Here is a 27,335-nt window from a genome sequence, read left to right as displayed (position 1 = left end):
GCATGAAGCCAGAATAGCTGGACAACAAACAAAATAGATCTTCACTGGCTTAAAGAGATAATAGAACCGCAATAGAAACGGTACTCCACTACTGCAAAGCGACTGATTACTTATTTTTGGCGGTCATAGCAGTCATTTTGTCAAAAATGCTATATCACTAGACCGAAAAGCACCATGGGCTTTTGACTTGCTAATACAGACAGTTTTCGTATTTCCACACATTTAATTATAGATTTTGATGGATTCTATAAAGAGCATGCTATAATCTACCTTTGCACGCCTCCTCATAACTCTCACCTTTTTATAGCCATGCGATGCTAGTGTTTTTGGCCCACTTAAGCGCGCATATGGAAAACTAGTAGAAGAGATGATGGTTGCCGGCAACAACCATATCAACAAGGAGGATTTCTTGTCTCTCTATCCACCTACTCGCGAAAAGGTGTTTACTAGGGACAATATACGTAGTGGTTTTGCAGGTGCAGGACTTAACCCGCTTAATCAAGATCGGGTTCTTGAAAATTACTTTCTAGCTTTGGACAACGACACCACCTCTTGTTGACGTTGAAGGCTCAATCTCCTCTGCTTTTCAAACACCTCAGAATCCTCGCCAACTCGATCACAAGGTCCGTAGTCTACAGAGAAGTCTTCGTAAACGAATGCTTTCTAGTAGTCTAGTATCTCATATTCAACATCTTGAAAAAGCCGCACAGATGGCAATGAATATGAACCTTCTTCTTCAACAAGAGATCAAGGTTCTACGGGGTGAGAATAAGCGGAAATGCAAAAGAGGGCAAGGGGGCGTGCTAATATTGGTGATGATCTGGTTTTATTTGTACAGGAAGGTCAGGATCGAGTTCAACAGCTTGATACGCAGCTTCAGGGGCCGGTTGATGAGCCTATACCTAGGCCAAACCAGCGAGCTCCACAACGATGTAGTGGCTGCACAACTATTGGACATACTATAATAACTTGTCCTAATAAGTAACTATGTGGTTCATCTTTTAGATATTCCAATTTAATTGTCTTTTGTGGTTGAAATCTTTCAAAATCCTATACTTGTGGAGAAAATGGACGGGTCGCTTGTGTGGACGGCTCGTCTGTGGATTACGTAACTAATACACGCGTATATTAGTAAGAAGACGATGGAGCATTTCCCCTAAAGGGTATGTGGGTACGGTACTACAGGTCTTCCAGAGACTTAATTCGAAGATCCGGTTGTAAGACCTTCGAATCATGTCTACTGCTCTTCGAGAGCAGTTACTTGCAATAATCTACGATTATTAAACCACTATTTCACGATTACGGACGAGGAGACATGCCCGTGGTCAGGATGTGCAATTGGCCCAAAGTTTCGAAGCAACCAATGATATCCCACCCGCCCTGAAGTCCGGATTTGTACTCACATATTTCACAGCGATGAGAGATCAGTTGAGATGAAGCCAGGTGAGTTTGGATATTCATTCTTCGGTTTAGTAATCTTTCCGAGTATGCTAAGCGATTATGAGACACTTCCGGTTGTTCGGGACTTATGTCATCAATTAATCACCGGATGTCGTGGCTGCGGGACATTGAACATACGCACGCCGGACCAGAAACAAGCTCTCCGACGGTGGTAAAATTTATACAGACCCAACAGGATCCTGTACTTACTTTGCACTCAAGTCCTCTAAACCTTGCTGCTGGCGATAACGATGTCTGACAGCTTTGGCTTAGAACCCCTAATATGCCGCCTCAGCGTCAGCTGCTCGAGACAGGAAAGCGAAATAACGATATATCATATTAATCTCGTCAATCTGGATTATGAGGCATTTAAACACAGTGTAACTATCATAGCGGACGTCATGGCCCACAGTAAAGTCACACCCCTAAGAGGATTGGCCTCGCTTGAAGTTTAGACATTTAGTGTTAAATAAATACTTGCGGATCCTAGAATTAGTTCTTCGGCACAGGTACTATTGATACATACCAATAATAGACACCAGGTTTGAAGCCCAATATGTCTCACACGGCCTTCACCGGCTCCTGTCTGTGCCGCCAAGTGAGCTATCGCATTGATCTTCCTCAGTCTCAGCCAGTCCCAAAGGTGAGCGATTATTGTCATCATTCTAGTAATGAAAATCAGTTTAGATAAAGCAAATTAAACGAAAATTATTGATATCGGTATTCGCCAAATGAATAGGTCGGTCTCTGCCACTGCTTTACCTGCAAACGCAACAGCGGGTCCTCCTTCTCTTCCAACATCATAATTCCCGAAACCGCCCTTCGTTTCACTGGAACCAACCAGCCCAAATTGTATATAGGGGACTCGAATACCGGTCAGAAAGTGTTTCGCCAGTTTTGTGGAAATTGCGGGAGCCCATTGACCTCGCAGACGATCAACGAGCTAATGATTTGTGTCAAGATCGGGACAGTGGATGACCGGGACAAGCTTTCGGAGATGGCTTTAGAGATCTTTCATCATCGAAAGGACAGCTTTTTGGACGGGTTGGGCGATGAAAAAGTGACGAGATTTGACGGGATGCCTTGACTTTCGGTTTGTGTCTGTGGTGGTTTTTTAGAGATTCGCAGGTACTTGGGTCTCGCGCAGATCTACCGATCACCAATCTTGTTATACAATGTTGCAGTACGAGCGCATGTGTCTTCTTTAAAGCACAAAATCCAAATAGTAAAATTGCCAGGAGCACCTGTCTTTCTATAAGTTTTCCGATGTCATGCGAACATTCTTATTAACGTAGACATACCTAATGTACATTGATATGTTTGTTTGGCCAAAAACATATTACCAAGTTCCACTACTGCGATGGCTTCATTCGCAGCTCTATAATTTGGAAGACATAGAAGAGGAAAAATGATCCTAAAGATAAAGAACCCATCATACCCTCAGTTGTACCTACTACGCTAGAGATAGCTAAATCAGCAGCTCTAAAAGAAGTCGTGCATTCCGTATCCGTGCGGCCGGATCTATCGATTAAGACAGCTTTAGACATATAGCGTCGAAGATCATATTGAATTTGGGAAACGCAAGCGAGGACACCAAACAGAGAGAGGCTAGGTTAGATGCTTGTTCGAATGTTCATACATTTCCACTCGAATTCACTCGTGGGAGTGCAAATGGGGGGCGGAGTTTTCAAGGCTTGTAGGTGGCTATTGGCAATATGCGTCAGAAATTTACTTAAACTTTTGGCTAAGTATATCTCTACTAAATACCGAAACCTAACCACATACAAAGTCATAGCCGTTCAACTAACTACTTGAGATGGTAGTAGACCTGTCGATCAAGCGAAACACAAATGACGACTTGTAGATAGACCTTCCCTCTGGGAGATGACTCAGTCAATACAACTCACTCCACTTCGTTTCCTCTCCTTCGTGATCTGAACGATTAGGTCTCTGCTATGGCGCTCTACGACTTCCTCTTGAGTCTCACCGCCATCGCAAGTGCGTGTCAAGTGCGTGGTCTCATTGCTACATGGTGGATGAATCCTCCTGTTTCGCTCTGTCATTTGGTGCACTACGGCACAGACAATCATATGGTGATGCTTCTAAGAGCATCAACCGCCAAATTGTGCCGACTGGAAAAGAAGGAAGTGTTATTTTCTTGGAGATGGAATCGGCCCGGATTATCAATCAAGCCATAGGGACCGCTTACCAGTCAATCACCGATTCTCTGATTCTGAGCGCTCTCTGCCTGATTAACAACAGCTGTAATGAAATCAAGATAACACACAAAGGGGTATCACCATTCAGGCCGTCGTTACGCCAATTATACTGGCTGGACATGTCCGCAGCCACCTCATTCAATGCTGCATACCACATTGGTCTCTATCATTATATCATCTGATTTCAGCTCAGAGGAGGTCTTGAGAGCATTGAACTCTCTGGACTTGCTGTAGTTATCTGTTTGTAAGCTCGCCGATTCTCGAAATATATTCGTAATTTCGGATATCTTTCAAATTCTGACGCCTATAGTTCTGTATTTTAGCTGCGAGCAAGAGACTTTCTCGCCCACAATTCTCCGTCTTCCCTTACAAGATTTTCACCCATTTACATTACAAGCAGAGCTCAAGCAGGGTGAGAAAGATACGGAACTTGACTTTGGTCAATACCGCAAAATTGGCTTCACTCGGCAGTTAATAGAGATTTTTGAGGCGATAAAAGTCTTACTTATCCTTTCTCGAAGACCCCAAAAAATGCTAAGCAACTTTTGACGACACGACTCGCCGAGATTGCAGACAGGCGAAATCTAATACAGCACACTATGTTGTGTCTCCCTTCGGGCAAGGAACTGCTTGAGTTGTCTTCGGAAAGCGGTTTTTGGTATGATGCCTGCCGAATTTGTGGTCTCGTTTTCTCAATTGGGGCGGATTTTCCATTGCCTTATGAGACAGCGCCTCAGCCACGCCTGGTGGTAATGCTCAAGCTTGAGCATCAACAAGCCCCTTTGTCTCGTCTATCAGTCCATGCCAAAAGGGTCCAGCTCTGGATCCTTGTAGTTGGTGGCATAGCCGCAGTCAATACACGGGATTTATTCTGGTTTGTATCCCTACTTGGACCAATGGCCGATGCAAGTGGCGTTCGCGAATGGGCCCGAGTTAAAAGCTGTGTAAAAAACATACTTTGGTTAGATAGTGTCTGTGACATTGCAGGACAAAGGCTGTGGTATAAAGGTCGAACGTCTATGTTGTTGTTAATGAATGCCCCACAAACCCGACCTACATTCTCTTTTGCTCTGGCAATCTGGGTCTGTTCCTAGTATAGGACTTTTGTCCTATTCTTCGCCTCTTCTGTGATTTGTGCCCTGATATCAAGTTGCAATCCCACGTGCTCAAAGCATTGTCAAATCAAACACAGCGGTGATATGAGAGCTACAAAGTTGTCAAAAAGGGAGGGAGTTGATCAACCCGAAAAATTCAGCAGCTTGTCATTTCTGAGCTGATAAATAGCCGTTTGAGATATGTCTACAGGGTGGACAAATGATACCAAACACCCTTTCATTTCTACTGCGCTTATTAATGTGCTGAATTAGTTAACCAGCTAGTCAGAATATCCGCCGGAGCCCCCTTCAATGGACACACATACTCGCTGTCTGCGTATTTATTTATTTTGCTTGTTTTGTTTGCACCATTACAATCTACCCTGTGGTGCTGTGCACCATTCTCATTGCCGGGCAGCCTGATTGCACTCCCGCATAACAGCTGTACCTAAGGCAAGCTAAATCGGATAATTGAACACTACTACTACACATATCTGGGAGGCGGAGGCGGAGGCGGAGGCCATGTGCTAAGTTAACACAAGTGTAATCACAACACCCATCAGCGTTTTAGCGCATGGTGAAACGCCAATACAGCATTTTCTCCCTCATAGAATATCAAATGCATCTCACAGTGGCAAAGCGAAGAGCATTCGAAACATGCTCCCGTCGAAACACCGGCCCAGGGCGGGCGCATATGGCCCCAAAAGACAGATCTGTGAGGTGTTAGCAATCGTAATCAAGTGTTGTCGACTCGACGGGGGGTTTACATTTAATAAATGCAGCAACGTTAAGGTGTAGTGGTGGGGAAGAAGTCAGGCCAGGATTTAAGTCATAAAGCACGGAGCAAGCATTCCCTTGGATATGAATACCCTTCTCGCCCAGGAACTTTTGCACCTCGCAAGCATCTAGCCACTCAAGAGAGCATGCAAATTCCCACGCTCTGGGCGAGCATTCGAGCTGTTTTAGTTTGTAGGTGGTATGCGCGGTGCGCAGCGAACTGAGTATATTGGCTCGAAATTCAATGTTGTCCCCATAATGTATCATACGGTAGAGGGAGGTGATCATCTGGTGGTGGTCCGGCGGAGATGGAAAAAACCCAAACACTTCTTGAATTCGTAGAACATATCTGGATGAAGAGACCAGTAGATCATATATGACCAGGCCGCATTGCCGTACCAGATGCTGTGCAAAACCCCACTGCCCTCTATCGGCGGAAGGTGGAGGCAGCGAACGGACTTGCTTGGGCCAGCGAGTGTTGGGACATGGATCCGGTGGTGCTTGATTTTCTCCATTCGACATTGCAGGAGGCAGTACCGAGGATTCAACAATCCATTTGGTTGATTTTGAACGGGGTTCCATTGAGCTCGTACCCATGCTTGTTCTTGGATGATCCTGCACCGCACCTTGTCTCGTCTCTTGCTCATCACTAGTCGTGTCGCGCTGGACATGTCCCTCGAGCCCTTCGGAGAGTTCTCGGTTGATGTTATCATTTACATTTTGCGCGAGCGTCGTGCATTGTCGGGTAATCTTTTGCAAACTTGAAGTTATCTGTGGGTGTCGCTCAAGTATTTGTTTCTCCAGAAGTAGTTTGCTGATATCAAGAAAGGAATGGCTGATTTCTTCAATGCCACCTTCCAGCTCTTCTACTCGTCTTCTTAAATCGTTGATAGTCTCCTCTTTTCGACGACGATAAGTTTGCTGAGCCAAGCGTAATTGCCTGCGCCGTCGCTGCCTTTCTTAGCCACACTCCCTTCCTTTGATCGTTACAACCTACCTCGTGGAACTCTGGCTTGTCAGTGATCGGCGGACGTCCTCGTTTGCGATGCTCGGGGCTAGAATTAATGCACCGGTCTGTTTGACTTGCCATAATAACAGAGTGTTGAAGACTCAAAGCTCGGGAATTAAGGGATCGACGGAGCGAGCCAGGAAATGGCGGTGGATGATTAGTCACAATGGCCCGCGATGACTCGAAGATTTCGGGAGAGTTGAGTAATCGAGAAATTAACGCGCCATGGTTAAGTAACCAACCTTAACTTAACTTAGTTAGGTTCGGATGATCATGCATTAGCGACGATTAGTGGTTGGTGGGAACTTGGATAATATTAGAGTATCTAATAGTCGAGAACATTTGTTTCTCCCTCCTTTATGTAATTCCTACGAACTGGTAGTGGGTTGCTTGATTATTACCAGGTCCACTGTTATTCCGAAAGGTTATTCCGAATGCAGGCAGAGGTGACTTTCAAGAGCCAATTAGGCGACCCACACTGATTATAATATCAGACAAATATTGGCAAAGAGGCAGAGCTGATTCCGACCTAACTCATCTTCGGACCAACTAATCTAGCTATGGCTGATGCATGATGGTACCAGGATTTTGACTCCAGTGCCACGTATAAAAGGAACCCAGTGCCAGTAATAAAAGAGGATACTTTCACCACTTCAACATCAAACAATAATAGTCCCAGTCACTATTACATCCATTGTCTCTATCAAAATGGCAGACACCGCCCAACTAAGCGCCCTAAAGGCCTTCCTCAAAGGCCATCCCACTATCAGGTACACCCCTCCTTCATCTCCTGAGTACGCTTCCGCACGCAAGGTTTGGAACAATGCTCGTCTCAACAATCCACTGGCTGTAGTTCAGCCGCAATCACCCTCTGACATCTCCGCCATTATTAAGTTCGCCAAATCCAATTCCGTCCCATTTACACTCCGTTCGGGAGGCCACAATTTGGAAGGCCTCTCTGTGGTTAAGAATGCCTTGCTCATTGATCTGCGTGCTTTGAACACAGTTACTATCGCGTCGGATCGGAAAACTTGCACGGTTCAAGGCGGCGCTCTGCAAGAAGAGCTCGGTAGTGAACTCTGGGAAGAGGGCTTGGTCACGCCAACAGGAGCTATCCCAAGTGTAGGTTACATTGGTTGGGCCACATACGGCGGTTATGGGCCGTTCTCCTCGCAATGGGGTTTGGGAGCTGACCAGATTCTCGGCGCCACCGTAATTAACCCTGATGGAGAAATTATAACAGCCGATAGAACCCTCCTACAAGGCATCCGCGGCGCTGGGGGTCTGTTTGGTGTGATCATTGATCTGACAGTCAAAGTCTATCCTCTCACTAGCGTGGGTATCGCCATTCTTCGCCCTCCTACGTGCCTCGTCACTAATCAACGATCCAAAGCTCCTCGCTGGCACCATTATCTACGACTCCACTGATATCACTAAGACCTTTGTGGACTTTAATGCTGCCTACCAAATGATCCTCGACTCTGAAGGTCTCCCTCCGCAACTGACCATCCAACAAACGGCAGTGAACACTCCAACTGGCCGCTGCTTTGCCGTCATCTTCGTCTGGAGTGGCTCCGACATCGACGAGGGCCAGCGCTGGAGCGCAAAAGTTGGTGGCCTAGTTCCTCTAATTATGAATACTGTTGCGGTCACCACCATCCCAGAGTGGTTCACCGGAACTGGCGCGTTAGTCCCAACAGGCGTCTTTGGCTCCAGTGTCACGCACAACATCAGCAGCATTCCACAAACGGTGGCTGAGACAATTGGCCGTAACCTCGAGCGTATGCCCATTGATCCATGCACTATGTTTTCCATTCATCAGCTGCGCGGCCCATCAGCGACGCAGTCGGATTATTCGTCTGTCTTCGCAACCCGTGAGCCACACTACATGCTTGAGATTCTTGCATTTGTGACGGAGGAGAGGAGGAAGAAGGAAGCGGAGAAGTGGGCAGTACAGATGGCAAAGGAGATTGAACAGGCCGATCCGAGTAACGTCCTGCCCACGAAATATTTGTCTCTATACAGTGGTGCTCAGGCGGAGACGCCGGATGTGGTTCTCAAAAAGGCGTATGGTTCGAACTCGGACGTGGTAAAGGGCCTGAAGTCCAGATTTGATCCGAATAACGTGTTTAAATTGACTGTGCCGGCGATGGAGTAAACGTTGGGCTATTGCGCCACTTACGGGAAGTAATTGATAATACATATCTATATGCGCGGGCAGCTCCGTATCTGCGATAGAGCAGAAGGTATAGTATGATTATTATTATTGAGAGTGGCGAGAACCGTGTTTTAAGAATCTCGAACGATCGTGGACGGAAATCATCGCGACAGAGGTACGGAGTGCCGCCGGCAAGCTCCCATGAGACTGGGACACTGACTCAGCTGGTTCGTATATTCGCCAGATTTGTAGAAAGGGTATGGCAGATAGCAATGATCTCCTCTATGACCTTGACTATGTACGCCGATTGCTTCCAGTTGCGCCGCGGGGACACAAGGTTAACATGACAGCTAGATCATTTAAAGCTTCGATGATGACCGCTTCAGCTGCTCATCCCTTTGAGTAATTGCGATTACAACAATATTACAACAACACAGTACCCGAATACCGTCTTTTGTGCTTTTTATGCTACGCGCTCGGTTGCAGGACAATGTGTTCCACGTTTACTGTGAAACGAACGTGCGACGACCGGAAGACCCCATGGCGTGAAAAGGTGTTAGTTTTCTGCAAAGGACAATGTTCGGACTGGTCACCACTTAAAGAAATTGGCATATTGTGCGGATCCAACTTTTTGTTGGCATAGATGCATCTTCTGATGCCTTGCCATCGTACGGCTTCAGTTCATCCACGATCAATGGGTAGTGAATTTTCTGCCTCCTGTGAGGTGGTATTTCACTGCTATCTGGGCAATATAGCTATTTTGCCAGAGCTATAGCTTCTTTGACTCGCGATTACAAAGAATCTGAATATCTAATAATCATCGTGCTTCTCCTACGTCTATAGGGGCCATCGATTATTGCCTCTGCACGATAATAAGCGCTTGGATGATTGACAATGATTATATCATCGACATAGAAGACGATGACGGTATATTCTTCGCAAAAATGCAAGGACATTCCGAAATGGGCTGGAGATTGAGCTTCAAGAGGACTTTAGTTGTTTCTTTCTGGCAAAGACAAGGGGATTTGCGCAATCTATATAGGTCTCTTCTGAATTTCCAAATCATTTCGGAACCCTATGGATTCGTGAATCCCTCTGGCATTCTAGTATAGACATCATCATTAATCGTGCTATTCAGAAATGCATTGACAGCATCAAATTGCTTCATGTCCAGATCAAATACAGCAACTAAGGCCAAATGTGCGCGGGCAGATTTTGGTAGCCCTTATATGGAGTAGGTTTGACTTCGCCTTGAATTGGTTCGTCTCTTGAGCGGATAAAAGAAACATCTGGTCGAAGTCTGATACCACGCTCGATCGTATATTCGTCAGAGAAAAAGACGCGGTCAAACTTCTCTTTTGTATGGCCAGAATATTTATCTGCCCACGCAAGGCGTTAAGCGGCAGTCTCGGGTGTAAGATATGGTCTTTTCATAACCCGCTACTTCTTAAGACCCTCGACACAGAGAAGTCGAGGAATTGAGTCTTATTGCACTTACCACTAACCATCATACGTGACTCGAGGTCTTCATGTATCTTCTGGAGTATTCTTTGACGATCATTTTCATCAAGAACTTTTGGGGTGTCCAGATTGCTTTAAAGACTCTTCTTTAAACCAAATTTGACCAGACATGACAGGACTGCGCGTGATGAACTGCGTTTGAAGACTGCGTTTTGGACTGCGTTGACAGGTGACACAGGACAAAGACTGCTGTAAATAAGGAGAGACTTTTCCTCTGTCTCTTCTTCGTTTTCTTAACTTTCGTTACATATTATAAATCAGCTTGTAAGCAAAAATTATTCGTTCTACATCCAATCCAAGTATGCCATCTAATAACCAGTAGCTACATTGGGCGCATTCTCCACCATAAATGTCCTTGATTTCAACAGCCACACTAACCAGCTCGGAACAGCCCACCCAAACAGCGCCCCAACACCACCGGATGGTCCTATGGGAACAATACTCATGTCCGTCTGAATCTGCTTGTACTTTGCCTCCTTTAATTGCGGTGCGTCCGCCTTGACAGACCCATCCATAATCGTAGCCACGTGTAGGTCGGACCAGATGGAATATCCGAGAGCGGGAACAGGCCAAACGGCGTCTGGGATGCCTCCTTTAGAATAAGACGCTACGTCTCCTATCGCATACACACCTTCAGGGGCGTTGGTGGCGCGAAGCGTAGTCCCGTTGACGATGACGTGTTTGCTGCCGTCAAGCCACGATGGCGGTAGAAAGCCGGTATTTGGTATGCCGCCCGTTGCGTCAATATACAAGTCGACAGACCTGGTGGTGCCGTCGCTCAACACCAATGACATTTTATTGGCCGCCACTGTTGAACATTTGACGCGAATACCATGTAATGTCTGCACGTTCAGTGCTGCTAACTGTTGTTCTGCCCTTGTCGCCATCTTTTCATTCTGCAACCTCGGCAGCAGACGCGCTCCTCCAGAGAGGAGAATGACTTCTTTGTCCTCATGTTGGCTTGCTATTTCGCCCGCTGTTTCGACGCCCACGGGACCACCTCCTGCTATGAGGATTGTTTTCGAGGTCGGAAGTCGGTTTTGGATGTCCTGAAATGCTGAAAGCGTCATATCGTGATTGCCATGCAGCGTCCATACTGCACTAGCCTGTGTGCTGTTGTCAGTATAGAAAAGGGGACAAGATGTTGAGAATTCTTACGCTTGTAGTGCCTGTAGCAATGACTAAAGAATCATATCCAATCAAGCGGTTCATAGTCCCAACGTTCTTGATGGACACGGTCTTAGCCGTCTCGTCTATTCTGACCGCCTCGCCTTGGATAAAAATGAATTCGTCCGAGTTGTACTGGAGAAAAGCGTCGGGAATGGAAGCAAATGGCATGTGGTTCGAGACCTTGTCCGATACCAAGACACGCGGGACTGCTACTTTGAAGAAGGTGTGAGCGGACGGTGACACGAGCGTAACTTTGTGGTGCGAACTTTCGTTGTTGACTAAGGGCAAGACGCGCTTAAGTAGGTACTGCGCGGTGCTAATGCCGGCGAAGTTCCCGCCGAGGATAACAATGCTGTGCATGGCGTCCTGTCGAGAAGGCAGAAGAAAGGGAGATTGTGGAGGTCTTGACGACTGGATTGAAACTTGTGGTGGTCTATCAAATGGCAAAGTGAAAGAAGAATATTTAGGCGAGAAGGCAGCTATATGAACATCGGCCAGGGGGCGAAAACTCGTCTAGTTATCTTATAAGTAATTCATGATTAGCAATCTCGTTCAGCAGCACGGAGTATTAATAATTATACGAAAAGAGTCTAGAATGTCGTAAATACAACCGCGCTCCGTATGTAAAGGGTCTGGTGGGAGCGTATGCCGATGCCGAAGTGAGCACGGCACCGATGAATTGCCTCGATTAGGCATAAGGGAACGACGTCAGATAACTTGCAATAGGTCCCATAATGCCAACCTTGGACGTAATCTTAGACAGGAGATGCCGTGGCGCCGCGATGCCACCGCTCTGTGACGCTAACAATGCCCACCAATGACTGTCCGGCACGGCACCGTTCTGTGCTCCGTCAGGACCCACTCCGACCAAATGAAGCTGGACCTGCAGATCTGGAATGGCACCCGTCGTACTTCCTCCTCTCTTCTCCAATCACTCGCTCCATCTAGAATACTCAGAGTTGAATAGCTGCATGACAACATGACTGCTCCAACCGAGCCGACCGAGCTGTTACACTACATACCGCAGCATCGCGTGCTCATATGTAAGGCGTGCCAATATGCGATCCAGCCTTCTGCCATTTCTCGCCACCTGAAGGAGATACACAAGATATATCGGTCTCGCCGGCAGAGGTACTTCAATTATACCGATCAGCTTAATCTCGCCGAACCGGACCATGTCGTTCTTCCTGGGGCTGACGAGGGCCCTGTCCCTTTCTTGCCCGTCATCGATGGCCTTGCCTGTGAGGCCAGCGGTTGTCACCACCTCTGTGCCTCAGGGAAGCGGATGAAGATGCACTGCAATATCAAGCATCGTGGAGTTACAGTGGCGGATCTCAAGGGCCGACCAGTTCGGCTGCAGACCTTTTTCCGGGGCAACAAGTTGAGATACTTTGTAGTGTACGAGTCGCAAAGACACACTCCTCCTGAACAACACGCAACTGTCGAAAACAAGGAGGTCACTTCCCCCACGACCTCGCCAAGCTGCGGCCTTCAAGAAGTCAAGCTCCTCAAGCACTTCCAAGCCTCTTTATCCCGCGAATTCGCATTCGACATAACTAATACGCTCGATTGGGATACAACGCCACCAGACGTATTTCCCAGGCATGCTTTCCTCAAACACGGCATTCTCTCCTATTCGGCGTTGCACCTCGCATTTCTCAACCCCTCAAGGCGTCAACGGTACCGTCTCTTAGCAGCCCACCACCAGAACATTGCCCTCCCATGCTTCCGCTCCGCGGTGCAGCATCCCACTGTCGACAACTGCGTCTCGCTTTTAGCCTTTACGCAGCTTCTCATAATGCACTGCTTGGCCGCATCGCAGGATGACGATAACTGCGACCTCCTGCTCGTACAAGGGCGTAACGACCCATTTCCGGACTGGCTGCAGGTTATCCGGGGCACTTGCCACATATTCAAACCAGTAGAGGGCTACATCCGAACGCTCCCCATTACCTTGATGATCGCCGAAGATGATCACCGAAGCGCAGTCTCCGCCAAGTCCTATTGTGACCCACGACTCTACGAGCTCTTCAATATAATCAATCCTGACGCAGCAAAACAAGCAGACGAGCCATTTGAAGTTGATCACTCCACCCTGCTATCGGCGCTGACTCTCCTCTCGAGTGCTTTTTCCAAGGTACACGAAGCCCAAGCGCGGAAGAACTACTCGTTGTGTGTAGCATTAAATGTTTGGGCGGCGCGAGTTCCGGATGCTTACCTAGAGCTTGTGAAACAGAGGCATCCCGTCGCGCTTATATTGTTGGCGCATTATTGCATATTGCTTCTACCGCTCGAGGGTTCCTGGTACATGAATGGTTATAGTAAGAGACTGATCACTCGCATTTACGGTCAGTTAGATGAACAGTGGCGACCATGGTTACAGTGGCCGTTGGAGGAAGTCGGATTGTAGTATCGCCCTCGCATTTTCTCACGGGCTAAGATCAATACTGGGATTGGGACAAAAGTGCATGCGGGTGGTGCAAATGGCCCAGCCTCGATAGAGTTAGTGTTGCTGCAACCATGTCCGCCCCTACGCGGATGACAAGTCAGACCAAATAATGGAAAGGACAGCTAAAGCTCGGAGAGGACAATCTATCTACCCTGATTGGAATATCCAACCTTGCGTAGACATATAGGAATCAAGATCGATGGAAAGAAGCGGAGTCGCTAGTATGCAGATGATGGAGACGAGACGCCGAGTGCTTGTCCATTCGTTCTCACCAGCGAGGCTAACCTTGCTTCCTAATTTCTCTGAGAATTAGGCCATTCAGAGGACGTGTTTGGGATTACTATTGCGGCAGGGGCTATCGAATCAACTGAATCAACCAATCAGTGAGCCTCACTGAGCTGTTCAAAACGCCCGAAAGCTGGCCACAAATGGACTAGATGCATGAACTTGAACTAGCCCGATGGTAAGATCATGCCGGTGTTGAGTGGTAAATTATTTGCAGGATTCAAAATAGGGTGGAGCGGTAGGTACGCGGCTCGGGTGGGAACTATGTTAGTTACCCATGGCGGAACTGACAAATCATTCGGAGCTTTCAGAAGCCGAGATAGCATAGATGATCAATCTCACAAATGGCAAAGTCCTAGAGCCGGTCTTGAGACCTCCGGGATGCATCTATAAAACACCATTCATTCAACGCTTTTTGCGAACTCAATTTGTCTGTTTAGAAATGGCAGCACTAAATAGCTATATTTACTCACGATCTTAAGTTCACGATGAAAGAAGTTGTTGTTTCACCTACGAGGCCTCTCATCACAGCACATGTCCATGAAGTACCGGTTCCCAAGCCTACTGATGACCAAATTCTCATCCGTGTCGTTGTGGCAGCAAGCAATCCTAAAGGTGAGTTTCAGGGAATCACAACATCAGGAGATAAAAATCTTTCTAAGACTCGTTTTTCAGACTACAAGCATGTCATCTCTACTGGGCTCTCAGGGAATAGTGGTGATGACGCTGCTGGGTTTGTTGAGGATCTGGGAAGCTCAGTACGGTCATCTGGACAATTCCGACGAGGCGATCGGGTTGCGGCATTCCACGTCATGATGACATCTGGGGGAACATATGCGGAATATGCCCTGGCACCAGCCACGACAGTTTTTCACATACCCGATTGGATTAGCTTTGAATGTTCGTCACAGCAAACACGCCTACAACTGGATTCTAACTGTGTGATAGCTGCGTCAACGATTCCACTGACAGCTCTTGCTGCCGCACTTCCTCTCTTTCGTCGTCAAAACCTTCCTGCGCCATGGATGAAGCGCAGCTCCGATGCAGGTCCTCTACCCTTGATTGTATATGGTGCCTCCTCGGCCCTGGGCACCTTCGCCATCAAGCTGGCTCGGCTCTCTAATATCCACCCGATTATTGCTATTGCAGGTGGATCCTTTCACTACGTTGATAAATTCTTGGACGCCAGTAAAGGTGACGCATTAGTGGACCATCGTAATGGTACCCAAGCTATGCAATCCGGCGTGAAAATGGCGTTAAAAGGTCTTGAAGCTTTTCATGCCCTCGATGCTATCTGTGAGAAAAAGTCATGGGTAGCAGTGTCACAGATGATGTCAGGTGGTGTCCTCTCAGTCGTTCAAGCAAGTGAGAAGTATGATCAATCTGAAATTCCCTCTCATGTTCAAATCAGCTATAGCTTTGTTGGATCAGCTCACTCGGGAGCGTTCCTCGACTCAATGCCGAGGCAACCAACCGATAAAGAATCTGTCAAAGCCGATGTGGATTTTTCCTACGTTTTTTTTAGATACATCTCTTGGTTACTCTCGAAGGGTGAATTTGAAGGACATCCTTACGAGGTCATTCCAGGCGGTCTGGATGGTGTTGAACTCGGCCTACGAAAGTTGGAGCGTGGTGAAGCGAAGGGGGTCAAATATGTCTATCGTGTGCTTGAAAATTATGATGTAGTCAACAAAGAAAGTACATAGGCGGGTTGACTATCGCACAATTAATATAAGGAAATTTTGTTTACTACTCTTCGGGAAACGCCGCGTCTGCGTGGTAATACGTATCGCGCGCCTCACAATATAGCATGTATGGTAATTGTATTTTTCTTGGAGTTACGTGGGTCTCAACCCAGTATTATAGATATAGGTCTAACTCTAATACATGAATAGGGCGTATTAAGCCGACAGGACATTACCTTGAATACAGGTGCTCCAACAGCGCGCTTTATCAAAAATTCACAGTTTAAGGCCGAGGATCGGCCACCCGGTCGCAGTTTCAAAACGTCACCAAGAAGGTGGCTTTATACAAAGTAATATTATTCCGTCAGGGTGAGGCCTTCCAGAGCGGACGGGTAGTCCTGCACATAGTTAAATTCACGAGGTTCTTCGCAAAGAACTTGGTCACCATGGGTCGATTGACCGAAGCATGGTATGAGGAGCAGAGGTACCAAATGTAACCATACTGGCCGCAGGTATCAAAGATCCCATCCAATGTGACCGGCAGCCAGATCAGAAGAGAAAACGATGAAGAAGTCAAATTGATGTGATATGTATGACGGGACTTCCAAGTTGGAGAAGGGAAGAAGAAGAAGAAGGAAAAGAAACGAAGAGAGTTCTTACTATTTACAGCAGCCATATCACGTGCTGCCTCAGGCACAATTCAGGGACGCCATCCCAGGCTGGTCACATACAATAGATGAGTTTGTGGGACTTCGATTTGATTTGCATCGGTTTGATTCAAAAGTTATTTTCTAGGTATCTGTACATGTAGGTCTAGTAGGCAAATGTTTGACCAACCAGAGTCTCGCTTAGCCTCCACAGTCTTTCGGCTTCGAAGTTACTGGTCGCCCACGCCTTCACTGTATCTTCGAGTGGATCAGCCACATGCGTGTCGATGAGATAAGCGCCGTTATTTGCTAGAATGAATCACTAGTTAGCCTCCAAGCCTGCTTTTCAATACGATCGATAGCAAACCTTTCAGCGAAGGATCAAACGAAGCATACACATGCGTCGCAACACCTTGGTCTAGCGTCTTAGGACTAAAACCCTTCCAGCCTTCAGGATTACCCTGCAACTTATCAACGCTTACTAAAAGCAAAAGTTAGCTCACTATAAATCAACAATATCGCAAACAACTTACACAGTCCCTCCATATCAGTGTTCTCCCAATCCAAATGATCCCCCAAACTCGTGGTAAGAATAACACCTGGATGCAGACTAAAAGCCTGCAACCCATACTTGACACTCAACTTAGTAGCCAATGAAAGTGCCATCAACATATTGGCCGTTTTAGATTGGCCGTATGCTAACCACTTATTGTACGTCTTGCCCTCCTAGAAGATATCAGCATCCACATCCGCACTCTCAATTTGCAGAAAGTCAATATCCAGCAACTTCGAACTCACATCAAAGTTATAATCATAGAACCGAATCGGACTCAACCGATGTCCATCACTAGAAATCATAACCACCCGTGGAGCCTCCGATTTTAACACCTTTCCCAAAATGAGGTTCGTAAAAAGGAACGGGCCCAGATGGTTAGTCGCAAACTGCGACTCGACACCATCCTCCGAGAGCTTATACTCCACAGCCATGATGCCTGCGTTGTTGACTAGGACGTCGATAACGGGAATATCATCCCAGCTATTAACTTGCTTCGCGGCCTCTCTTGCGTTCTTTAGAGAGCTGAAATCAACTTGCAAAGTGTGGACTTTGACTTCGGGATTCTTGGCGGTGATTTCTGCGGCGCATTGTTCGAGTTTGATGGAATTGCGGCCGGCTAGGATAATATGTTCTGGTTTGGCAAATGCTATAGATTGCACGTAGAAGCCGCCTAATGTTCCTGGCGTGACGCCTGTTGCGAGGATAGTTTTGCCTTTTATGAGGGAGGTATAGTTGGTGACTAGGCCCGTGGCGGTGGTTTTGGCGTTATATGCGGACATATTGACAGTCTTGATCTGATGATTTTCTTTTTAGTTCAAATTAAAGATGTGGAATTTCTTGGCCTTATATGCCGTTCCCTGGATCTATTCGGCGGCTTGTTTTGCCGTGGTTGCTGAGAAATTGAAATACGGAGGGAGCTTAGCTGCAGCACTTCTTGATGTCTCCGAAAACTTGCGGACTTAGCCGCTTATGGCCGTCGAAACTCCGATATGACGTTATGTTGTATCTCGACATTTCAATTATGATTTGTCAAAAAATATTTTATTCCGATCGTCATCTTCTTGGATTCTAGCAAGTGTCTGTAGCCAGTGCTTATCACATTCCGGTCTATTGTACGATGGTTCTAAAGGGGACCGCTGGGCCCAAAATTGCAACGTAATGGAACCTGGAGAGAAACTAAAAGAAATGAACAGCGACCGCTCTGTGCCTTATTCGAATCTTTTCAAGAACCACTTCTCAGTAAAATATCATCTCCGTAATTCTTTTTTAAACTCAAACAAAATTTGACTTGAAAGACTGAGACAAAGAGTCAGTCACTACTAGTAGCGGTGTTTAGCCTGTTGCACTACAATTTCATGATGGGAGCCGAATCTCCCGAGACTACATGCACCGTGGTGGGAAACTGTAAAAATAGGGCATTTACTAAGCCAAACGCATAAGGCAACACGGCACATGGCATAGCCACAGCGAAAACAGAAAGGATAACCTTAATGTATCCCGACTTTCTGGTGCGTCCTTCTTGAAGTTCGCTGCTTTCCTGCTCAGAAGCCGGCGTAAAGCAGGTGTATTTGCGTCCATATTCCCCATACTTGAAGATTATGGAGCGTTTCTTGGCTGGACCCAAGGCCTTCATACAGCGGAATTGGCAATCCTACGAAAAAACTCCGGATTAATGGTTCAATAACTTCCTTGAGTGATGTGTTGACGTCGTTGGTGCAAGAGGAAAAGCATAGAGGGACACTTCTGGCACGCTGGCCTGGTCGTAGAGATGTAGCGCAGCTACTACTGCGAAATTCAGAACTAATCTCACCGCTTGACTGGAACTGTTCCTTTTGTGGATATTGTTGCACGCCGCACAGTATTTGGGATTTTGACAACATCCATAGATACTGTATAGAATGTATAAGGTCTTAGTCACATTGATAACATCGAACCGATTAAGCCTATGTAGAAGTCTGTGACATTAACGCAGACATAGGGTATTTAACCACACATCTTCTCCGGCACCCAATTTCTCCATATCTCAAAGAACCCTCTCAATATATCCCCCTGCATCGCTCAGGCCAATGTTAAGCGCAACGGCACGGTGCACATCTAGATGCCGAAGAGATGGCGGATCTACTTCTAGTTGAGGACTAAGGGTGAGCGGTCGCGTAACGGGAAACCAAGTGTCACACAAGAAAGGACACTTTTCTGTGGAAAAAATCCTATACCGGTGTGGTATGTCAGTTTGTTCGAAGTATACATGGAATTTACCAAATAACCAGTGGTAGTACAGCGTTATGGCGAATGGAGATGGAGCTTTTCACAGTCCCGAAAATTTATATATTGTCTACCGCTGTGACTGCTTAGGGTCTTGGTTTCCCGTGTCTTGGTGTTTCTCCTTCAGCCCGCTCATCAATAGGGCCGCTTTGAGGCATCTCTTACCGCTGAATCATGTTTCACAAGTGCATACATTACGGTACAATAGTTCTAACAGTGGACGGCTCGCATGTAGATTACGTTAGCAATTCAGGAGGCACCCGTTCGCTTATCCTGTCCTTTGCAACAGCAAGAGTTCACAGCTTGGATCTTCCTCTTCGATCAATCTTGGCACATATGACATCCGCTTCTTTTTCGAACCTCCCACCTGAGATCTTCGCGGTCATCTGCAATGAGCTATCTAGATCGCACCACAAGAGTGTGCCCGCCTTTGCCCTCGTGAGCAAGCAATTCCACCAAGCCGCTGTCGTATTCCTCTTCAGCAGCGTCAAATTCACCATTGTCAATGCACAGTTTCTCCAAGAAGATGTACACCGCTATCGCCACCTGCTCCAACAAGCGGACACATTTCACCTTGTTCAGTGCATTGTTCTAGACGGTCGTGGCGCTGAAGATTCCCCACCGACCGAGGGTATTTGCTGGAAGAGCCCAGTGATTTTTACCGAGGACGCACGTGGCAAAGATTGCGAGAACGTTGTTGGACCATGGAATGAAAGGGGCGCATACCTAGCTGAGGCTTTCACGCAATTTAGATCGCTTAATGATGAGGTTTGCAAACCGCTCGCCCAGCTGATGGCCGACCTGCCGCGGCTCGCGGATGTCGTCTCCAAGTGTCCTTTTCAGTTCCCACCTTGCCTTCTACGCGCTCTTCAGAAGCACCATCCGCAATGTCGCCTTCATCTGGACACGTTCAAATTAACCAGCCTGGACTGGACCACCATAGAGACATATGAGCTGGAGCTGGCGACCTCGCCACTCCTCTACAGCGTCAACGCCACTTCCCTTTCTCAGTTCGGGTCTGGTAGCCCGATGGACTTCACATACGACTCTGTCCATCGCCTAGCCGCGGGATTGGCGCCAAATCTCACCACACTGGTCACAGCCTCCGAGTACCGTGACGACTGGCAAGGGTATCCTCTTCCTCATGCATTCGAGACCAAGGTAGAGTACAGGTCGCTGAAACACCTGGATGTCAAGTTTCGTGGGGCTCCCGCTCGACTCAGCCCGCAATTGAAGGATATACTTTCCAACTATGCTGACTTGCGCACACTGAAGTTACGAGGTGCTCTTGACCAAATGGTACTGGAGTATCTTGCGACGACTTGTCGATTTTTATCGCTCGAGGTATTTATTTTGCAGATTGATAAGCCTTATGATGATCCACCATATTCCGAGACGTATTGGAAGTCTGCAGAGAGGTTGATCTTGAGTTTGCCACGACTGACCTCCTTGGGGCTTCCTGGTACACACATTGCCTTGGAGCGAGTATTGCAATACCACGGTCCGACATTGAAGGCGTTGTGGCTCCCAAGAGAACCATTCAATATCACTCAAGTCCGGCAGATTGTTTGCACATGTCCATTGCTGCGGAAACTTGGGATTATGATCAAACGATCGCAGGGTGATGCAGTTGAAGTGGCAAAGTATACCGCTTTAGGGACCTTGCCAATGCTCAAAGACTTGACACTTATCCTCGACCGGGGAGGATATTGGAATGCCGCCAAAGCACAATCGACCAGGACCTCTGAAGAGCACTGTGACACAGAGACGCACGATCTTCCCGCTAAGATCTTCCCGCCTTGCTCCGGCCGATGGACATTCCAAAGAAAGGGTCTGATGGATGGCGGTCGCAGTTTCACCATCGACAATAAATGCCTCCGCGACGTACTAATTAATTACGCCGTCGACGAGAACCTGGCCCGCGCAATCTACTTCGCCATCTCTTCCTCTGAATCTGGCAGTTGCGAGCTTAAGGAACTAAAACTGCACTATGAAGGCGCAGTTAAGCCTCGGATAAACGAGCTTCAAGCTGTAGTCAATGAGATGAATCGTTCCTGGATTGTTGAGCGCGGCCCAAGAGACGACTGGGATTGTGATGTGAGCATCGCCGAGCTTGGGCGTGAGGACCGAGTGCGTTATTACGGGCGTCGCGGAACTGCCATGCCCGCAGAGATGCGGGCCATTATTCGCCAACTGTGGCCGTGGGGTGAGCTAAGCCAAAATGGCAAATACGATTGGCGTAGTTGGCCGCTTTGGCCTTATAATATATCTGAGAAGCCGTGACGGTTATAGAGGATGTATATTCGCATGGATCGATCCAGAGATGCTCAATTAGCCAAATTCCACTACCTCCCGTGGTAGGCGTGCGGAGGATTTTTCCTGTCGTAGCCCCGCCTCCGTTGGCGAGTCAGAGGTAAGTCTCGAGGTAGAAGGCGCGGGAGTGGCGGATCTGCACCGTCCTGGTCATTGCTTTCACTAGATTATTGCCGCATTAGAGTGAATTCATCGCCACTAAAATGCCTATTTCATCTACAATAATCATTACGTCCTCACAGTCCGTAGTATAAACTTGGTATAGTCCTTTAATCAAAGTGTATTACACCTCGATGTCTATAGCTTAATAGTTTCAACTTCCGAGATATCTCTACGTAATATCGGAGAGAGCAAACACACTCTAATTGCATGTGCTAGAGACGAAATTGCGACTATTTAGAACACTAACGCTACCGGAAAGCTAAATTGGAACAATGCTTTACCTCTGTTGGTAAGCATTCCTACTTTTCCACTTCTATCTTCTATTGCATCCAATACATTTTCATCCATACAACCTACACCAAATATGACGCTGGCAGGATTGGCAGTTGTGGCATCACCGCGGGCCGCTCGATCATAGACTTTCTGCTTTAACCTTTGTTTGGCATTCAACGTCATTTTTGACCAATAGTGACGCCGTGAGCGGAAACTTCTAGCAAATACAATATTATGCGCATGCATTTCCGGAGCGACTTGAGGTTATTCAATGTACAACTCGAAATTTCGTCGCAAAAATTAGCCGAGGAAGAACTGAACAAATTGGCGAATGATAGGACACATGGTCGACGTGAATTGAACACATATCTTTTCAATTTCGAACCAAAATTATCAGTTAGAATACTTCTATGAAGCCTTAATCGTAACATATTGTCGAAGCTGTTGGTCAACTTGTTCATATCGATCTCGAAATGGCGGATATCAATATATATATCTGGCACTACTCTCCTATTTCCGCGATCCTGAGTGGCCATATTGAGGTGGCGAATCTATTTTTTGAGCAGATCACCTAGATGTCAACTACACAACACTCCTGGGAAACACCCCACTTTATTGGCTGCGTCTTATGGGTACTTGGATATCATAGAACTCTTGCTGAAAAGATGATCGGTGAATGTCGTCGCAGCGAATCTTTCAGAGAGACAGGACAGCAGTTAAAAGCTCGCGATGGACATGATGATGTGAGACGTCTGTGTCTTAAGAGCGGGGAAAGTTTTCCGGACCTACAGATTGCTAACATCAGAATTTTGATTTCCTTCAAGAGTAGCTAATCGGATATGATGATTCGGGCTTGAACCTTAAGTTCATCGAATCTTGGATTGAGCAAAGAAGGAAGGGGAACAGCGGTTGCGGATTGAAAGGAAAAGAATGCCGTACAGTAGATTTCGAAAACAGATTCCCCCGTTGTTTCCCGGCCCGCACACGGAACAATCCTAATCCGTATCGGGTTACGCTAGGAACAACCTCTGCTTATCCGTATCGCAACTATAAGCGAAATTGATTTCAGCGCCCAAAGACTCAATGTAAGATATTGTATGAATCTCTATAGGTTGGTATCGCCGATGTTGTTCATATTTTGACTATAGGGAATAGCCTACTTACGTGACGGACCACCTGGCCATTGAAGCCCTAAGATCCACACCCGAATTAACCCTATCAGGCCATTTCCACCAAGCCCAAAGTCGTTAGAAACCTTGGCGCAGCAGTTGGAGTCGCTTGGCATCACAACGGACCCCAAATAGCCCCAGTCGCATGAGTAAGAAGTGGTGATCAATGCTACGTCACGTAAAAACAATTAGGCAACATTTTACAAACCTGCAATGACTCCTCATCGCTACCCGAATTTGTTCCGACGATGCTGTTGAATCGATCCCGGCCTGGGTGGGGATCCTATCTGAACCGTCGCAGATATGTCCTGCTCCTAGTGATTGTGCTTGCATTTCTCCTTTCTCAGTCGTTCCTATCGTCGAATATTCGTCCGATATCGCAAGCCGACATCAAACCGGAATTTTTATGGCACTCCTCCTATCGCGATAGCCCGGACGTGGACTACGAGACTCGAGTGAGAGATGCCTTGAAGTATATTGAGCAGGTGGCTGTGGAACACGGAGATAATGGGGCCACGAACAAAATATGGCAGATCCTGCTGGGCACGGGGGAGAATACAGACAACCGGGGCCCGCATTCGCATGATTTCCAGGAGAAAAATGCAGACTGGGATTTTCAGGTGAGCGGAGGTTCTGGTCACTTCGATCGATCTCCCTGCTGACCTTTTCTTTTTATCATAGGTCGTATTGAGCAAATGGGCGAACTGGTTCATCGAATCAAACCTAAACCTAGTTCCGGACTTAGAGTACTGGTGGAAATCATACCCGGACGAAGTCCTACGCGCCGACCTGCTCCGGTATCTACTGCTGTGGTATCATGGCGGCTACTATGCAGACCTAGATATCATCCCAGCACTCCCCATCCGAGACTGCCCATCGCTGCAACACCCGGCGGTCCAACAAAATCCCAAATCTCCAATCTCGCTGATCATAGGGGTTGAATCGGACGAGCCATTCGCTACGCGCGAGATGGGAAAACAATGGCAGGGGTCTCGGAAGTATGGGTTCATCCAGTACACGATGTATGCGCCGCGGCGGTTCAGTCCGGTGCTGCGCGAAGTGATCGTGCGGGTGCTATCGCATACGAAACAACATTTCGACAGGCAGAAGTGGCTATTTGGAGAGTTTTACGATCATTACGATGAGAGGACGACGCATGAGATCACAGGCCCCGGCGTGTTCACCGATACGATTCTGGATATGCTCTCGGAAACTCTCCCAGAGAGTCACCCACTAATCGTGCAGTCCGCGGAAGCAGAGAGGAAGTACACCGACAGTCTCCCGAAGAGGGTTACTTGGGCACCGTTCCACCGAATCCAGGAGCCGGTCTGTGTCGATGCCTCCGAATCTGCTCCAGGCAAGGAGATGGGCGGGCTGTGCGTGCTACCCGTTAGCACGTGGGGGAATGGCCAGCGACACAGTGGCTCGGTTCCTTTCAATAGCCCGAACGCGTGTATCAACCATCTTTTTAGTGGCAGTTGGAAAAAAGGCCACCGCAGAACACCATACTTAAGCCAAATTTTTAATTAGGTTACACCTCGACAATTTCTTACTGCTTTGACCTGAATTTGCTTAGAACGATATCTTAACTCCCTCAATAGTATGTACCGATTTGAGAGCAAGTGGACAGATATTTTTATCATCGTACCGAAAATTTATCTCACATGAAAATATTGTAATTCTGCAGATACTTAAATCCACTTAGTTAGGTAAGAACTTATTCAAAAGCTACTAAAAGACTTGTTGTTGCATAAATATGACGTTGTAAATTATCGCATTTGATATGGTGTTCTACGGTGGCCCCCTCGCCCATGCAGCCTACCCGCCCGTGAATTATGTTACTGCTGATGAGGGGACCGAGTGTGGAAGGGAAATTGGGGCTGTCAGGACTGGTAACGCCAAGGGGTGTATTTAAAATAGGCCAATCAAGCGTGCTTACATAAACATACTCAACACTCCGGACCATTGTGGACTTTGAGCGCAGATCTCGTGGACAGTGGGGCCAATAAGGCCTGTTCAGCGGCTGCGTGGACCATTAACCATTCTTAGCGACAGAAACGCCTCTGGCTAGTGTCGTCCTTTTTCTACTTTGGAGTTCACAGGACATGCAATACCGTGTACTCATTGACAGCATAAAGACTCGGCGCCGGAGTAATTATGAGAGGATATGTTATCCAGACATGCTCACATATCTACGGTCCAGTTTCTCCATTTCTTCTTCCCATTATTTCATCTCCATTATCCCTACTTCTTAAGAGTCTTTTTAATTTCTTCTGGATGACTTGACTACGCTAAACAACGTATAATTCTCCCATTGGTGATTGAACCTCCAACTCCTCTCTTCAATTAAGACAGTAAGATCTCCTTCCGCCTGAAGCATCATGGCCACAAACTCTCCACCGTCAGACGCGGAGGCAACCGCGCCAATCTCCATTAGCACTTTCACACCCCGCGTTGCAGATCCACCCACAATCAACGTGACTCCGTTTACCTCCGAGGGAAAAAAACGGCCGCGGCGAAGCGATCGAAGAGGAGCTAACGCGGCCAACATTGTCACGCCGATATCAAAGAAAGGGTTGTTCCTTAACGAGATAGGGGATAGCCTGGTCGACCACCTCTACGCGAACTCTAAGCTCGACGACGATCTGGGGCTATCGTGCGTCTCTGCCATCAAGAGCCTGCGCAGTAACCTCACCGCAACCCTAACTGGCATCTCGTGTGCCAACTTCGACAATAGAAGCGGCTGCACGCTAGCGGGGTTTGATGCTGCACCACTGAAGATCTGGCGTAGCTGCCCTTACCACAATGAGATATTTACTTCGCCCGCCTCAATTGAGGCTGACCATCCTTGCTCTAGTGGGAATTCTCCCCGCATCCCGCCTGGGCGCCGGAATCATGCGAACGTGTTCAGCCTGGATGACCTCTCTGAGATAAGAGAAATTGAGCGGCTGATACGGGTCTACGGGCGAGTGGCGAATGGGGGAATTTTAGACCGTAGCTACCGTTTTTTCGTGAACGAAACGCGCACCGCAGCACTGTCGTTCAAGGTTCAAAACGGGGTCGCAATCGTGGGAGGAGACCCACTGTGCGAGATGACTGCGATTCCAGATCTTCTCGCAGAGTTTGCGCTGTATCGGCGACGGTATCGCTGGGGGTTAGCGTTTATGGGAGTAAGCGAATCATTCGCGCGAAATTACGCCCAAGCACACGGGTGGACAACGTTACGATTCGGTACAGAGCGTGTCCTCAACCCGCAAACGAACGAGGTACTGCTCGAGCGCTGTGGGAAACGCATTGTGGCACAAAGCAAGCAGTTGCTGCACCGTTGTAAGGGCGGGATCACGCTCGGGGTTTACGCGCCTGCAATACACGGGACAAATCGCCAGCTGGAGACGGACCTGGTGGCCATATACGACTCCTGGCGTACAGATCACAATTGTGCCGGTACCCAGCAAGCTTTCATAACCATCTATGATCTGTTCGTGCTACCCGCGCTTATGATCTTTGTATATACCAGTGGTCCTGACGGCTGCCTCAACGGCTTCGCTGCCCTACGTCGCGTGGGTGCAGCTGGCTACCACGTTGACCCCTGCATCGCAGCGCCAGGCAGCCCAAAAGGTATTAGTGATCTCCTCCTCGTCGCCGCTATGGCCATGCTCAACCGTGCTGGTGTTTCATATCTGAGCTTCGGTTTCGAGCCCTTGCACGCTCTCTCTTTCGGAGATATCGCCGATGCACCGTTTCTGACGTCTCGTCTCATTCGCGGCCTGTACAGCCATGTGTTTCATCGTCTTCCTATCGGCGGCACAAAGGCTTACCATGATAAATTTCGGCCAGATCCCTCTCAGGATTCTGGAGTTTATCTTGTTTTCCCTAAAGGCATCAATTGTCTGCACCATTTACTGGCCATCGTACATATGGCGAACATCAATTTGCGCAAGATGTTCTTGGCGGACGTGTCGGGTTGGGTTTCTAACCGCAGGACTAAGTATCTGCTAGCAGTGTCGTCGGATAGGAGGAAGAAAAAATAATTTGAATGTGTGATATCTTAGGGGAAGCGAGGAGTAGAACCATATAACCATAAAGAGAGATTGAAGCTATACTGCACTCAGGCTGGATTGCGGTTGAATCATAGCCAAATGCGCT

The 27,335-nt window shown here is 47.6% G+C and overlaps 8 protein-coding genes across 8 annotated transcripts; 6 read left to right on the top strand and 2 right to left on the bottom strand.

The window, feature by feature from the left end:
• Positions 1-7,247: 7,247 nt before the first annotated feature.
• On the top strand, positions 7,248-8,697 carry N7510_005151 (FAD-binding oxidoreductase; the record flags this gene model as incomplete). The annotated part of the gene is made up of 2 exons (XM_056977077.1): positions 7,248-7,874; positions 7,933-8,697. 2 exons carry the CDS (start codon positions 7,248-7,250, stop codon positions 8,695-8,697), a joined length of 1,392 nt encoding a protein of 463 aa, XP_056837033.1.
• A 1,829-nt stretch (positions 8,698-10,526) lies between these two features.
• N7510_005150 (NAD(P)/FAD-dependent oxidoreductase) lies at positions 10,527-11,748 on the bottom strand (the record flags this gene model as incomplete). The annotated part of the gene is made up of 2 exons (XM_056977076.1): positions 10,527-11,324; positions 11,377-11,748. The coding sequence occupies 2 exons, from the start codon at positions 11,746-11,748 to the stop codon at positions 10,527-10,529; spliced, it is 1,170 nt and encodes a 389-aa protein (XP_056837032.1).
• A 619-nt stretch (positions 11,749-12,367) lies between these two features.
• On the top strand, positions 12,368-13,798 carry N7510_005149 (uncharacterized protein; the record flags this gene model as incomplete). Its single annotated transcript, XM_056977075.1, has 1 exon — positions 12,368-13,798. One exon carries the CDS (start codon positions 12,368-12,370, stop codon positions 13,796-13,798), a length of 1,431 nt encoding a protein of 476 aa, XP_056837031.1.
• Positions 13,799-14,610: 812 nt separating this feature from the next.
• Positions 14,611-15,828, top strand: N7510_005148 (zinc-binding alcohol dehydrogenase family protein; the record flags this gene model as incomplete). Its single annotated transcript, XM_056977074.1, has 3 exons — positions 14,611-14,737; positions 14,798-15,022; positions 15,071-15,828. The coding sequence occupies 3 exons, from the start codon at positions 14,611-14,613 to the stop codon at positions 15,826-15,828; spliced, it is 1,110 nt and encodes a 369-aa protein (XP_056837030.1).
• A 792-nt stretch (positions 15,829-16,620) lies between these two features.
• N7510_005147 (uncharacterized protein) lies at positions 16,621-17,789 on the bottom strand (the record flags this gene model as incomplete). Its single annotated transcript, XM_056977073.1, has 4 exons — positions 16,621-16,763; positions 16,822-16,935; positions 16,988-17,180; positions 17,253-17,789. 4 exons carry the CDS (start codon positions 17,787-17,789, stop codon positions 16,621-16,623), a joined length of 987 nt encoding a protein of 328 aa, XP_056837029.1.
• A 1,819-nt stretch (positions 17,790-19,608) lies between these two features.
• N7510_005146 (uncharacterized protein) lies at positions 19,609-21,555 on the top strand (the record flags this gene model as incomplete). The annotated part of the gene is made up of 1 exon (XM_056977072.1): positions 19,609-21,555. The coding sequence occupies one exon, from the start codon at positions 19,609-19,611 to the stop codon at positions 21,553-21,555; it is 1,947 nt and encodes a 648-aa protein (XP_056837028.1).
• A 1,882-nt stretch (positions 21,556-23,437) lies between these two features.
• N7510_005145 (CAZyme family GT32) lies at positions 23,438-24,719 on the top strand (the record flags this gene model as incomplete). The annotated part of the gene is made up of 2 exons (XM_056977071.1): positions 23,438-23,809; positions 23,871-24,719. The coding sequence occupies 2 exons, from the start codon at positions 23,438-23,440 to the stop codon at positions 24,717-24,719; spliced, it is 1,221 nt and encodes a 406-aa protein (XP_056837027.1).
• Positions 24,720-25,570: 851 nt separating this feature from the next.
• Positions 25,571-27,220, top strand: N7510_005144 (uncharacterized protein; the record flags this gene model as incomplete). Its single annotated transcript, XM_056977070.1, has 1 exon — positions 25,571-27,220. The coding sequence occupies one exon, from the start codon at positions 25,571-25,573 to the stop codon at positions 27,218-27,220; it is 1,650 nt and encodes a 549-aa protein (XP_056837026.1).
• Positions 27,221-27,335: the final 115 nt, after the last annotated feature.

The sequence above is a fragment of the Penicillium lagena genome (assembly GCF_028827675.1).
Source record: "Penicillium lagena strain IBT 129212 chromosome Unknown utg000002l_segment0_segment0, whole genome shotgun sequence".
Taxonomy (NCBI): domain Eukaryota; kingdom Fungi; phylum Ascomycota; class Eurotiomycetes; order Eurotiales; family Aspergillaceae; genus Penicillium; species Penicillium lagena.
Note: the sequence above shows the minus strand (reverse complement) of the source record. Positions and strands in the feature narration are given on the sequence as shown.